The 15,134-nt window shown below is 39.3% G+C and overlaps 1 protein-coding gene across 2 annotated transcripts; it reads left to right on the top strand.

The window, feature by feature from the left end:
• The first annotated feature begins 75 nt into the window (after positions 1-75).
• Positions 76-15,118, top strand: LOC116038683 (FYVE, RhoGEF and PH domain-containing protein 6-like). 2 transcript variants are annotated; one of them, XR_004102152.2, is made up of 22 exons: positions 76-566; positions 1,516-3,481; positions 5,241-5,364; positions 5,689-5,756; positions 6,165-6,195; positions 8,626-8,777; positions 9,385-9,541; positions 9,680-9,767; positions 10,324-10,374; positions 10,487-10,545; positions 10,633-10,704; positions 11,441-11,509; positions 11,798-11,881; positions 11,993-12,072; positions 12,215-12,317; positions 12,449-12,595; positions 13,254-13,359; positions 13,530-13,624; positions 13,706-13,834; positions 13,941-14,080; positions 14,161-14,303; positions 14,353-15,118. XR_004102152.2 is itself a non-coding variant. In XM_031283255.2 (21 exons), exons 1-21 carry the CDS (start codon positions 554-556, stop codon positions 14,195-14,197), a joined length of 3,771 nt encoding a protein of 1,256 aa, XP_031139115.1. In that variant the 5' UTR covers positions 76-553; the 3' UTR covers positions 14,198-15,118. The 2 variants fall into 2 exon arrangements, 1 of the variants encoding a protein (XP_031139115.1); XM_031283255.2 differs by having other exon boundaries at positions 14,161-15,118.
• Positions 15,119-15,134: the final 16 nt, after the last annotated feature.

Consider the following 15,134-nt stretch of genomic DNA (forward strand, 5'->3'; position numbering starts at 1 on the left):
AGCGTCAGCTGGCTTCCACTCATATTTCTAGTCTCTTAGTCACACTAGTGGCGTTAATATTAGCAATAATGATGATGTATGTGGAAAGATATGTGTGGGTGGAAATTCCTGTATAATAATGAGAAAGTCTTAATGCAATAGAAATGTTGATCGGATGGATAGCAGATTGTAGTTTACAACACAATAATCTTCTCTTAGACACTTTTGACTCAGTTAATGTTAGACTTATACTTTAGTTCCCAACTTTTTGTGTTGATTGATCAGGCAGTCTGTGGCCCCTGAGGACCCCCCCTAGTGGATTGTTTATGGAAACAAAAAGGAAGCTCTGTGGTTTAGTCGCTGCCTGTGGCTGCCAGCAGTCAGTGCGGCTCCCTGTCCGGTGAGAATGAGCTGTGTGCAGCAGGAGGATCACATGTGTTGCTCGAACTAAAGCGGGGAAACTGGATTTTGGACAGATAACTCGGAGTCGACGGCTTGAGATGTTTCCGGACTCAAAAGATTGTTTATTTCCGCTGCACTGATTAAAAAGAATTGACAAAACAGAAGCGAAGCGATGATTAACTCAGGTAAGTGACTGCAAACTCGATGATCGTTCTGGTCAAAGATTTGTGAGTGACTGCGCTACCAAATATATTACAAATCACATTAATTTCTTAGGGGCAATACCGATAGCTGAAACTAATCTGCAGCCCCTGTCCCTGGTTATGCTTTTAAATGTATAGGCTAAGTTAAACGGCTACACAAACAAGTGTATTAACAGATTCAAGATAAAACACCAGGAGACCTAAAACAGACTTTGTGCATGTGTATAGGCTATGTGTCTATGTATTGTACAGGTAAGTGACTGGCAAACATGGGATTTTTTAGAAACGTATTAGTAGTAGGCCTATAGGACATATCCCACTCATTTACTGGTCTGTCAGCCAATGGTTGATTGTGGCCAGAATCTCCAAATAAAAATTCACAAGTGTTTTTTTTGGTTAGGTGTGTTTAGTGTCAAACCTGTGGCTTGCTGAATGAGGAAATATGTGCTGAGGGGAAAAAAACATCCCTCTCTGTCAGAAGTTCAACATTTTTTAGTAGTTTGTTTTGTCCACCACAAAATATTTTGAATTGAGCCAGATGTAACAGTTTGCATTACTCCTTTGCAGTCCCTGTACCTCCTCCTCCATTCCTCTCCCACTCTTCATCCCCATCAGCTCCTCCTCCTCCTCCTCTGCCTGTTGATGTGCATCATTAGCCGGATTACTGTGCTGTTGTGTGGAGTGGCAAACATGAGGATCAGGGCTACAGAGCCAAAGAGTTAAACAGTGAACTCTTATTAAGGCAACGACTGAAACTGCATCAAATATAGCATCTGGATATTTAGAATTTGCTATTTTATTGAGTCAGATTAGATCCATCATTTTTTTTTGAGGTGTTTCAGATTTGAAGCGGTTTTCTAGCAGCTCTGATTCAGAGGGGAAAACTTTACATAAAATCTCAAGTGCATTTCTTTTGTTTTTCTCTCCTTAGCCATGCAAAAGCCACCTGTGGCCCCAAAACCAAAACTGACCCAATTCCAGAGGCCAGGGCTGTCTCCCTCAACCCCCAGAAGAGACAGCCTCTCGCTCCTGTCTCCTGGCAAACCGAGGAGGGTTAAGCCAGTACTGGCCCCCAAACCCTGCCTCTCCAAACTCGCCACTACTGTGGAATCCAAGCCACACACTTCAAAGAGCCAGCTCCAAACATCTGTAACAGAAACCCTGCAGATCGAAGGTCCTCTTAACTCTCAAAATGGACTACAGCAAGAGAACAAAAAGCCAGACTGGGATTATATTATTCCTATTTGTCTGTGTAGCCAGGAAAACTGCATGTGCATCAGGAACACATCAGCAAACAGAAAGCTTCTCCCTGCATCTCTAGGTAGTGTGGATAACAGTGGAGAGAAAACAGACAATGCTAAGTGCAAAGTGATGAACACTTCCACTAATACCAACCTCACAAACCATAAACCTCTTCAAGAAACATTCACTTTAGACAGAATTCTCAACGCAGACATCAATACCTCCAGTCCTGAGGTGACTGTTAGGCCGTCCCTTCCTCACAGAACATGGAGCGATGAGGCAAATGGTAACGTAATACCTCAGAGTGCACCTGGGCGAGGACCAGAGGAAGATGCTCTTGGCTCAAAGCAAATATCTTGTGTTCCCCAGCCCAAAACAGTCCCAGCAGCCTCAAGGAAGCCCATCCCTGTCCCTGTACCACAGAAACCCAGGGCGGTGGTGCTGGCCCGTCAGGAAAAGGTGGAGGAGGCGAGTGAAGAGATTGTAGGCCAGGATGGGAGGGAAATGAAAGTCAAAGAGGTGAAGGTGTCATCAGAGGGGAAAGGAAGCTCATCACTGTCTGTCAGTGTACCTGTTGGAAACAAGATGCCAATATTTCTGTCAGCGAGAAAAGCCTACGCTCAGCCCGCCCCTCCGCTCGGGAAAAAGCCTTTACTGTCTGCACCTGCTCCTCAGATGCTCCCAAAGGATGTGGAGGAGGAAGACCTGGGTTGGGACAGCAGCATCCAGGAGATGGAGGTATCGGTTGACAAGGAGGATGAAGAGGTGGAGAAGGAAGGAACTCATGATCAGGAGGCAGTCTACAGTGACTTCACACATAGTCCTCCTTCTAGCAGTTTACTCAATCAACCGGCGTTAAGCGAACCTCCTGCCCCCACTGTGGCAGCAGAGGACAGGGTGGTCAAAGTAGTTCCGAAGAAGCCCCAGAGACACAGCAGCCCGATGGCATGGATGCAGAGGAAGGAATCCTCTGAGGAGAAGGAGGAGTGGAATTTAGGAGATGATGAGAAAAGGCAGGCCCTTCCTATACAAGATTGTGTTTTGAAGGGGAGAGTGATGAAAAATCTGTCTTTGCCTCCAAAAGAGAAAACGAGTAAACAACTCTCAACACCTGGAATCACCAAGCCTTTTCGGTCCAGCAAACAGAGAGCCAAGTCGTTCTCTGCTGCAGACCTCTATCGCTCTGAGGGACAGAAGAGGAACTCTTTCCGGAAACTTCTGGACTTGAAGCTCTCTGTGAAGATGCTTCCCAAGCTGATACTAAAAGGAGGCCAGAGCTCGGAGTGCACTGTCAACGATAATGAACAAAGTGTGGATAGGGACCAAGATGGATGTCAGGGCTTCCACAAGGATCTTCAGGCTCAACGTAAATTCTCCTGCCCGCTGATTGGAGTAGAGCAAAGCGTGGATGGAGATGAGTTTTCTCCTGGAACAGACCAAGTTGTTTACTATGAGAACATTCCTTACTATGAAGAGATACCAGACTACATTAATGTGCATGTAGGAAGTGCATTGACATCCCCTTGTGCCTCCATCTCCCAGCCTACAGCCTGGCAGTATAACGATGAGGACATTTATGAGGAGCAGGAGCCATATATGTCCTTTGAGAAGAACACTGGACACCAACAGTGTCAGACGCCAACAGATTATGAGAGGTAGATTATGATGGCTTTCATTTCTGTCACTTTGTCTTTGTCTCAGTACCTCACATCTGATCTCATCGATTATATTAGGTGATTTCCATTGTTTTCTGAAAGGAGTGCAGGAAAACACCGTCGGCTTCTTTAAAACATTCATCTGTAAAAGTTAATTACAGAGAGTGACTGTGTATCATTAGCATGTCACATTGTATCTTCAGTTGCAATTTCCTGTCTGGGGAGTTGGACAAGTATAGTGGCACGCGTGCTCAGCCATTCAGGTGTTGATGGATTGAAGTTTGACCTCATAATTTAGATTGCTTTACTTAATGCTATAAGCTATTATCAGAGGTAACACTAACACTAACACTATTTTGGCCTAGAAGGCATGAGTGTGTGTATTTAATTCAAAAGCAGTTTTTTGTGTTGTTTTTTAATTTATGGCTAAGTGAGCACATCTCCAGTCTTATCTAGTCACAAGTACAGTTTTGGTTTTATTCGCTCATGCTGACAATGGAAGTGATTAATCCCATGTGTGATGCTCAAAACAATGTTCCTCTGCATTATCCACCTAACCCACTGTCAAGTTTTAACTGAAAGTCCTTTATTTAAGAAACGGTCACTCTAAAACAGTGCTATTTGTTAATAAAGACACTTCTGTCTTTCAAAACCAGAAATGTGCAGATATACAGTAGCTCTTGGGAAGGTGAGAAAATATATAAATATGTTTTAACATTGGCTAGAACAGCCGGCTTGATGCTTTAGTAGCATGATTTTATTCCCGGTAGTAATCTTTCTAATTATCCTTTTATGCAAATAATTTATATGTTTCCTTTTATAAATGAGCAGTACTGCTCTGTTGGAAAAAATAAGATTAAAGTTTGTATAACTGTACACCCTTGCACAGCCTTGCATTTAGCTCAGCCTCAGCTTAGTGTGTCGCCCCTCTTTAGCTTAAACTGTGCAACAATCACTTGTTAAAAAGACATTCAGCTGCTCACAAACAGACCAGTCACAGCTAAATGCAACAGCTATTGTAAACATGCCACAGACTCTGGCTTATTGGGTTTGCTGCTTGGCCTTGGCCTATTTCTTTTTCTGCAGTGTTGGTCAGGGAGGGGCCAGTGTTTCAAATGTAGTGCCCCCTCAGGGAATTGTGGCATTTTAGATATGTAGTTTGTCTTTGGTGCAGTCCCCTTTTAGCTGTTCACATGTAGTCATTTTAAAGCGTGTGTGTGTGTGTGTGTGTGTGTGTGTGTGTGTGTGTTAGTTATATGTGAAAGTGTGATGATAAGTGATTTTCAATTATGTTTCTGTTGGACAAAGCTAGCATTGTGTGACTGTGTTGATGGTTATCTTTTAAATGTTATTTTTTCCACTTTTGACAAGTCCCTTTCCTGTGTGTTCTTTGTTAAATGACTCCCACTTGATCAGAGCAGAAAATGTTCGAATACTGCTGAATTTGTTTTTTGTTTTTTTTTGTTTGTTTTTTTAAAAGACACTCTCCTTTTAGATTATGAGCTGACACAGTTGTTTTTTTTTATTTCAAACCTCATCCCTTTCCCCCCTTCTATAAATAACATCCTCCCTTTCTTGTACTTTTTATACAAATCATGTCGCATGTGAATGATGTGTCCATCGTGTGCTGCATTCAGTGTTTTTTAATAAATGCCTGCAGCTGCTTCTGTGTGTCCAAAACACCTGCACAGTGGTGCGTTCATGCTCTGGCATCTGCCTTTATTCTCAACTAACCCTAACATCCTGCCCTTTTTGACAGAAGCTCTGTTGATGAGGAGATGACACCCCTGGATGATGACATCTTTGCCAACACATCAGAGGACGAGGACGATAGCAGCTCCATCTCAAGTAAAGGAGACCCTGAGCAGCCAGAGGAGAGTACGGTGAGAAGCAGGCACTGTTTTTTATATATATATATATGACTTCAGAAATACTTCCTTGAATCATCACACATGGTTTGTCCTTTGCAAGGTGTCAGCAATTATTTTGGTTGTGTGGGGAAGAACCTTTCTTCCTTTTTAGCACTATGTAAACTATCTTCCGTGACCACTTATATCAGGTACAGGCTTTAGTGCAAATTCTACCTGAATATATTATGACACACACTGTGTATCTGCTGTCAGTAGTTTTGCCATGAACTGCACAGGGATTTATAATGCCCATAGTACATTGTAATTCTAAGTCTGTGTTTTTGCACATTTTCTTAGACGCAGAGTGGACAGAAGAAGAGCAAGATTCACCACATTGTCACAGAAATCATGAGCTCTGAGAGTGTGTAAGAGTCTTCATTTGTTTTTCTTTTATGTGTAGGTTCACTCAAATTATGAAATAACATTCACTTACATCGAGGGGTGTTTAGCCAGTGAGATAGTTTTGGTTTTACTTGCCCAGGTTTTGAGGTTTCTGCCTCTCCACCGCAGTACATTTGAGGTGAAAGGAATGTCGTCTGTGGTGCTCACAACATTGGAAAATGACATTTAAAAATTATTCAGCAGCATCTCATTTTGAAGACGGTGTTGCCATTACTCTGGTTACTAAACATACAGGTGGAGATGTATATCTCAGAACCTTGGCAAAGGAGATTTTCGTTTTTTGTACTTTTGGGGAAGCAACTCTTTACTTTCTTTATAGCTATACCCATCCATTATAATATCTGTAACTTTCCCCCTTCTTGTTTTTCTAGATTTGTTGATGTCTTGAAGCTGCTTCATGTCGTAAGTACCCTGAATCATCACCTTTTAGTATTACTTTCTTCACACAAAAACAAGCCAGAGCAGAGGCTAGTAGTTGTGAAGTGGGAGGAGAATTTTGTCTATACTAACATTATACATCAAAAGACATTTTAAACCTCCTAAAATCATAGTGAGAGATACTTATGTTTAAATCTTTTCGCACCCAGCCAACTGTAATAGTATTATTAAGTGTACAGAAATTGCCCACATGGGAAATGGTGTTCATTAAAAAACAACTAAAAAAACATAACTATTGAACAAACAATGATATTAGATCTTAGACCACCCTTATCTAAACATATTAAGCGAGCCACATAACATGCTGTTGAGAAAGTTTTACTATGGCTCTTTATATGTTTTATCTAGTGCTAGTCTACTGTGTGAGCAAACATTCTCCATATGTGTTTGATTATGCTAGCCACTGGGGCACACCCCATGCAGAATCAGACTGTGTGTGGAACTAACTCTCCTTGGACTCGACCGTACAGCTCACATTCCTCACGGTTTTCACCAGCTTTTTCAGTGCTAGTGTGATGTGACAGTAACACTACACTTCTGGACTTCAATGGATCCATGTTTGTCTCCCTGTGTTGTTTTGAGAAATTGAATCTGTAACGGAATCGAAGCCATCAAAATGATATGACGATCTGCTTTCTGTGCTGTACTTTGTATCTATTGTCAGATCAGTATAACTCTCTCTACTCAACTTCTAACCATTGCTCTCTTGTAATCTCACAATGGAAACCATCTACTGCTGCAGCCACTAAGTTGCTTTGCATATAATATAAAATGTGCAGTATATAAATGAATAAAGGAGCACAATCCCACATATAAGTTATGAATTTGTTCGTTCTCTCAGACAAAAAAAATGACAGTTCATGAAAATATGATTTAGTCTCTTATGTAATTCAATCACAACTACAAACAACAACCACAATAGAAGTTTGTATTGGCATGAAGGACAATTACAACTTTAAAAAAGGTACTTATAAGAGCTGTAACTCAAATGCAAACAAGCCTAAAGAGGAGCAGGTAGTTGTAGAAGTTGTATTCTGTGCAACCGACAAGGATTACATATCTAATAGATATAGGGCCAACATCCATGCTTACCTTCATGCAACCTAGTATGACCCACCTTTGTACCGGTGTTTGCAGTGTTGGTTTACCTCAAAGTTAAAGTCCTTTACTTAAAAGTTAAAGTCCTTTTTGGTATTTCTTTGCCTTTTTTATTTTCACAAAAGAAGATGAGTATGATGTTTGGAGAGACAAAGGTCTCGAAATAAGATTGTAATAGGACTGAGTTATAAACACTGACTCCTCATTGCAAAGCATAGACAGGAAGTGCTTGGGTCTCTGTAGGCTGTAGAGGAATGGAGTCTAGTAATCAGGATCAGTCATACCAAGTTCAAAAGAATGTAGAGGTGACTTACTGTAGTGTTTGTTCATTCTCCATCTCTGCCAGGCACCCAGCCAGCTTTTCACAAACAGATTGATGATAACACCACACGCCATTTGTTGTGTGTTTTTAATCTGAGTTATAAGTTGAGCCATATTTTCCGCGATGCTTGTGTGATGCTCTGTGTTCTGTTGCTGTCAGGTGAAAAGCTATTGTCTCCAAAATGTCAGCTTTAGCAACAGATGACAAGAAAAGCTTTGATTCATAGCTTGATGAAAATATGTTGTTTTTTCTATCCGATTAGGACTTCATAAACTAAGTTTAAAGAATAATTTAAATCCACATAGATTAATGTGCCCTTTTTATTTGAAGGGAAAACATGAAAAGCCCTGCTGTTGTCCACTTCACTCTTCAAAAAAAAAAAAATTCACTTACTGCTGATTCAGTCACATCCGCATTATATTTACTTATCTTGTAAATCATCTAATATCCTGCCAAATCCTTTTCCACATGATGCACCTCCTTCACCGTCAGATCACACATGTTAACCACAGGAGCTCTCTAATGGGTGCTCAGTCTGTAAGCAGTTTTATTTGCCATGTGTCCTCATAAACCACCAAAAAAACTCCACATCATCAGAAACAGAAGCAGAAACAGCACCCTCAGGGTCTTTTGCTCTTCTTTTTTTCAGTCCTGATTCATGGTATTGTGGAAATTTACAAATGTGTAATGGGAGTCAGGTGTGTGGGGGTGTGTGTGTGTGTGTGTAGGTCATGGGTCAATACTATTTCTCTTTCTTTATCTTTTATACTGAAGGTTTCCAGAGCTTATATCATTTGTAGTGTTGTTTTGGTGGCCATGTTACATGATTTGCAGAGCAGACAATTTTATAACCTCTATTTGTTTTTAGTTCTTCTTTAGGACTTCATTGATTTACTTCTGAGTTTCCCCTATGTGCCTGAGTTCCTGTATTTTTACCATCTGACTCTTTATCTGTCTGACTATCTGACCTGCAGGACTTCCGTAATGCGGTGTCCACCGCGTCTCGTCAGAGTGGGAAGCCTGTGATTGAGGAGCGTCTTCTCAACCAGATTCTGTACTACCTCCCACAGCTCTACGAACTCAACCAAGACCTGCTCAGAGAGCTGAAACAGAGAGTGGCCAAATGGTAAAAAAAAAAAAAAAAAAAAAAAAACCAGAAAGAAGTGGATTTACATTTGTGTGTGTTGATCAAGGTTACTGGCTCAAAGAGCAATATATACCCCTACGCTATATGGCCATAGGTGTTTGGAAACCCCATTCCCATATTTGTGTACCTTTAGTCTGGGGTGGTTTTCCACAGTTTGGGCTAGATGCCTTAGTTCCATTAAAGAGAAATCTTAATGGTATGTATTATGTACTGTATATATACGTACAAGGTTCAAAATTAACTTTATTGTCCACCAGCCAAATAGCTAGTGAATGTTATTTTATTAATTTTACCAGCCACTCAATAGATTAACATAGTTTTTTGGGCTGGTAAGTGAAGCAAATCTACCAACCACTTGCATATTTTACCAGCATTTGGCTAGTAGATGGTGGTAATTTTGAACCCTGTTTACATATAATAACTATTGTATCAATAATAATAAACCTTAATTCTGAAACAGTTCAAAATAAAATGTGGAATTAGTCCCACTGAAATATATAATTATCCTAGGTTATACAGCTTAGTTACACACACATTCTCAACAAGGTGTCACAGTTCATCTTATTCTACTTCATTCTATGTACAGGGATGAGAATTCCCAGCTAGCAGATATTTTCCTGAAGAAAGGGCCCTATCTGAAGATGTACTCCACATACATCCGTGAGTTTGACAAGAATGTGGCTCTACTGGAAGAGCAGAGTAAGAAGAACCCAGCATTCTCCGCAGTGGTACGGGAATTTGAGGTAATGAGGCTTGCTTGACCTGTTTTCTGTGTCTGAGGGGGTGTGTCTGTTGGATCACTAAGGTTTCATTGTTTATGACTGTGTCAAGGATGTTTGTGTGAATTTACTCCTGTAAATTGTGTCATTTTTTTGTCCAAGGCCAGTCCATGTTGTGCCAACTTGGCTCTGAAGCATTACCTACTGAAGCCTGTTCAGAGGATTCCTCAGTATCGGATGTTGCTAACAGGTACATCTGCAAAGGAGTCATTTTCACAGCATAAGATTAATCACGTTCATGTTTAATTAAACTTTTTACACATTATCTGACTGTCAAAGTCTAGCTTTATTTAATTCCAAAATCACTTCATCATTGTAGATATGGGCTCCTAAACATTGCAACCTGTGATGTCTCATTATTGGCATCATGCTGCCCTCTGGTGTCCAGAAAAACAAAAATAGTTTGGAATTTCTGTCTCGCTCCTTCACTCTTTATATAATAAGATTTTTGAAGTGAAGCCCAAATCAGATTTGATGACATAACATAAGCTTTAACATGAGTGAGCTTAGTGTTTCACGAGTCTAATGGATCAGGGTTGATCCCTCAGGACCAAAATGTGAAGAATGTTCCTTACGTCACTCTTGTGTAATTGTATTAAATAAGCACTTGCAGACCTTTTTAGCCAGGATTTTAATTTCAGATTACATTCCAGGAATTTACTGCACAACACTGAGCACTTAACCCGGTGTACAAAGTAGTTTTCACTGTTGACCCTGACTCTTAAATGTTTCTAATTGTATTTCAGACTATCTTAAAAACCTGTCTGAAGACTCAGATGATTACAAGGACACACAAGGTAAACCAAGACCCTTTATACATCTGTATGCTGTAAACTCACCTGATGGTGTCAGTGGAATGGAAACTGTCATGTATGTGATGTACATCTTTTCACATTTCTATCCACTCAGCTGCCCTTGTAATAGTGAAAGAGGTGGCCAATCATGCCAACAACATCATGAAACAAGGGGTGAGAACCAAGGAGAAATTAGGCATATTTTATTAACGTGTGATAAAATGCTCCACGTGTTTGCTAATGTCCTTATTTTTCTCTCAGGATAACTTTCAGAAGCTGATCCAGGTGCAGTGCAGTCTGAATGGCCACCATGAAATAGTTCAGCCTGGGCGGGTAAGGCCTTTTAAATACTTTTCCATAAATATTAACACATTTTAAGGATGAAGTAACAAGTTACTAAAGTTGTGAATCTCCAGAACAGCTACTACTCATGTAGATTTTGATTGTATCTCATGATCTTCCTCAGCAGATTGAGTTTATCCAGTTGTCATGAAATAGTACATGTTTAAGTTTTCACACAAAAACACAAAACAATTTCACCTAAAGGTCCTGTTTTCAAAGTTCAAAATGATCTCAAAACTCATTGATTTCACCATTTAATAATATGAATTTATATATGATTGACATTCAGTATGTTGAACGTTAAACAATACTATATTATTGGCTATTGTATTTTTTAATATTTTATTAAAAAATACTTTTAATATTACTATAATTAACTGGAAATCACATAAACAGAACTGCTACACTATTTTTATCATGAAAAATGTTTTTGTTAACCTTGTAATATAGTACTTAATTTTAAGACCAATGTCACAAAAATAGCCATTATGGTCATTCAATTAAACACAAACATGACTTAATGTGCTCAATGGTGTTTTTTGCCCCCAACTGCTCCTTCCAGGCAGAGCTGCGACCGCTGCCTTCAAGGCACCTAACCCTAACCTTAACCCTAACCCTAACCATAACCAGTGCCTAATGCTAGTGGCAGCGCTGCCTGGAAGGTGCCGTTGGGGGCAAAAAACACTGATAAACACGTAATGTGGTCTAATGCCATTTTGTGCTCCAGATCTTCCTGAAAGAGGGCATCCTGAAGAAGCTGTCCAGGAAGGTCATGCAGCCCAGAATGTTCTTCCTGGTACTGTAAAACACCTATCTCTTCCTTTTCTTATTTCATTATTATACAACATAATCATGGTAATGTGCAAGGACTGCCTAGGCCAATCTACAGCGCACTCTCCTACCTTCAGTTAGTCCAAAATGTGTTCTGTTAAGCTTTGATTGGGATCTGATGCAGGTCCCACGCTGATTGTTTTTACCAGTATTTTCTTAATCTTACTCTGAGCTCCTCTGTGTTTTAGAAAAGAGACATAATGGATAGAAATGGCAAAAGGGAAATTATGTCTCTTTGTCATTTCTCCTTTAGTTTAACGACACATTGCTGTACACCACTCCTGTCCAGTCAGGCCAGTACAAGTTCAACAACATGTTGTCTCTGGCTGGGATGAAGGTGAGAACTTCACTCCGTATTTCTTTGCACTCTACATCTTTTCACATATATATTATTATCGCAGGATATTTTATATGCTGCCATCACTGCTCACAATGAAAATAATTACAGGTTAGCAAACCAAGCCAAGAGGCCTATCAGAATGAGCTGAACATTGAGAGCGTGGAGCGCTCCTTCATTCTCTCCGCGAGGTAATGATAAAAAATAAAAGATATTTCTTGGTAATTCAGGGACATGTGTTGTTTCATAACAGTCATTCTGTGTTTTCCTTGCAGTGCATAGGTCTGTGAATAGTGTGTAGGTGTGTAGTCACACTGTGTTTTCTCTCTGCAGTTCAGCCACAGAGCGAGATGAATGGCTTGAGGCCATTTCCACAGCGATCAGTGACTACACCAGGAAGAAGATCAGTTTTATATCTGGCAAGCCTCCAGAAGAGGTAAGAAAACTATTTCTCATGTGAACCTCATACATTTCCTGTTTGCAGTGTATACTCTGTTATAGTGATGAATACAAAGTGTATGTGTTTAAGCGGTGAGAGTTAACTCCTGTGTTTTGTTATATACTCAGGTAGAGCTACAGGATTGTGGTGATGGTGCTCCTTTGGGATCCAAAGCCCCTATATGGATCCCTGACCCACGGACCACCATGTGTATGATCTGTACCTGTGAGTTCACCCTAACATGGAGGAGACATCACTGCCGTGCGTGTGGGAAGGTATGGTGACAAAAAGTAGAAAAGTCTCTCTCTTCAAAAACAAATGTAGTTTCCGAAATGTTCTTCATCAAAGAATCTTATAAAACTGTACATTAAAACAGAGTAGTTGATTAAATAATATTACATGATTAAAGATAAGATATGATACTCCTTTATTGATCCCCATCGGGATATAGAAAGTAACAGAAATAAATAATAAGAGGCACATGAACTAAAATAAGAATAGAATAAAAATAGATACTATGCAGTATTTAGAGACAAAATAACATGGTAAAGTCAGTGGTGCTGATGAACTGACAATAGTGTGATTAATAGCAGCAGAGTCAACAGGTCTATGTAAACAGTGTATGCCAGGCTTATATATGTTATAATTAAGTAATGGTACTTAGTGTTTGTCTGTATTAATATAATTAAATATAATGTAGAGTCAATGTAACATATTACCTTAATATAGTATAATATGGTACATTATGATATAGTTAAGGATATGAGACAGTATACAATGTAATATAGTATATATAACATAATATATAGTATAGTACAACAATATAACATAGTATATAAGTAAAAATAGGGATGCAAAGCAGATTGAAAAAAAAATTGGCGTTGTAAAATAACGAGTAAAGTAACATATTTTTATGCTTTATCATCCCATCAGGTGGTGTGTCAGTCTTGTTCCTCCAATAAATACTGTCTTGAATACCTAAAGAACCAGTTAGCACGAGTGTGTGACCAGTGTTTCCCTGTTCTTCAGCAGCAGAAAAGTAAGTCTGTCTTCCTTCTATGTGATCCAAACACTCTGTCATCCTCATATTGTAATGTTGTTGTAGGCTGAAATGTCAATGTGGACTAGACACGTGTAATCCACAACAAACATATTGTATGTATTTTCTATGTATTAAACAACCGCATGTTCCACATTTGTTTTCATCAGGTGAACGAGCCCTATCAGCAGCTATATCCCCTGGAACCAGAGCTACCTTTGCTTTCCCCAGGAAGCATAAGAAGATACCTGCGGCCCTCAAAGAGGTGATTGATACTTTGTCATGATCAAGATGCACTGTGTGATAATGCTCTGATATCTCATCAGATGGGTTTTGCTTGTTTCAGGTGTCAGCAAGCACAGACAACTCATCCATGAGTGGGTATCTGCAGAGGTCAAAGGGCAACAAGAAGCAGGGGAAGAGGCTGTGGTTTGTCATCAAAGACAAGGTCCTGTACACGTATGCTGCAAGTGAGGTAAGATCTCCTACTTGTATCAGTGAAAGCCCAGTGTTGTGTTACAATGAAAGGGAATTGATTTCATGTCCATCTAACATCAGTCTTTTATTGTTTCTTCATGCAGGATGTTGCAGCCTTAGAGAGTCAGCCCCTGTTAGGGTTCATGTTAAAAGTTGATTCATCACTGAAGTTACAGTTTAAGCTTTACCACAAAAACACACTTTACTACATTTTTAAAGCTGACGACCTCCAAACAGCACAGAGGTACAGTATAAAGAGGGGTGCCACTTATTGTTGCATATGGTGACAGCAATTATAATACTAATACTTTCTTTTTTTAACAGATGGATCGACTCATTCAAAGAAGCCACAGTACTTTAATATCGGCTGACCGTGTGTGTAGCTGTTCAACATACTGTTTTACCTCAGTGCTCTCTGAATTCTGCTAAAAGTATCTGGAGACACCATAAAAGTTGCACTGAAATAAAATCCAAATACATTATTTTATTGATTTTATCAAACATACTGTAGTTAGCATTTACATTGTTTTAAGAGTAGGAATTAGCCATGTTAGTACTGTATGTTAACATGAATCTTTTCCACCAGGATTTATGCAGTTTGAGTGCAATTTAAGAATCGAATGCCACAATCATCTTTTTTTTTTTAAACTTTGATTTTGTTACATTTGAATTGCATTTTTTAGTAACCTGCTTGCATCTCCATAGCACATATTTGTTAATAAAAGCCCATTGTCAATAGATTTGTAATGCATACTGTCATAACATTTTGATCCACATTTACAAAGTATTTTTAGAGGTCAAAACAAATCATATATGCTTTCTTGTTGTCGGGGAATAATTACTTTATTTAACATCCATACAGCTGGCTGTATACCACACAATGTGCACTTTTCATGCTTGTATAAGAAACTTTCACCTTAAATTAAAAATCCTTTCTGTAACTTGGAATCTAATCTAGACTCACTAATGGTGTATCAGGGGAATCTTCACTGTTTGGACAAAACTGTACCATAATGTACATTGCACTTAAGTAACTCAAATGGCTGTACATAGATCATAGATCATATCCTTACACACATATCTTCTGTATATATAGAGGATTGTAAATGAAATGCAATCAAATGTACATCAATCTCATTTTAAATTCTGTCACTGTAATACATTGTTTTACTTTCAACTGTAGAGGGAACAAACTGTTGGGGTGCACATTAAAATTGTGGAAAGGCAATACTTATTGTACTGTAACTGAATAGCTTTTGATTTAAATCATATTTTCATTGGACTTTGAAATCATATAA

The sequence above is a fragment of the Sander lucioperca genome, chromosome 7, assembly GCF_008315115.2.
Source record: "Sander lucioperca isolate FBNREF2018 chromosome 7, SLUC_FBN_1.2, whole genome shotgun sequence".
Classification (NCBI taxonomy): Eukaryota; Metazoa; Chordata; class Actinopteri; order Perciformes; family Percidae; genus Sander; species Sander lucioperca.

Bases quoted from the DNA above. Each gene is read 5' to 3' on its own strand.
- LOC116038683 (XM_031283255.2), top strand. The intron at 5,365-5,688 runs GTGAGAAGCAGG...ACATTTTCTTAG, and splicing joins AGCAGCCAGAGGAGAGTACG to ACGCAGAGTGGACAGAAGAA. The intron at 5,757-6,164 runs GTAAGAGTCTTC...TTGTTTTTCTAG, and splicing joins ATCATGAGCTCTGAGAGTGT to ATTTGTTGATGTCTTGAAGC.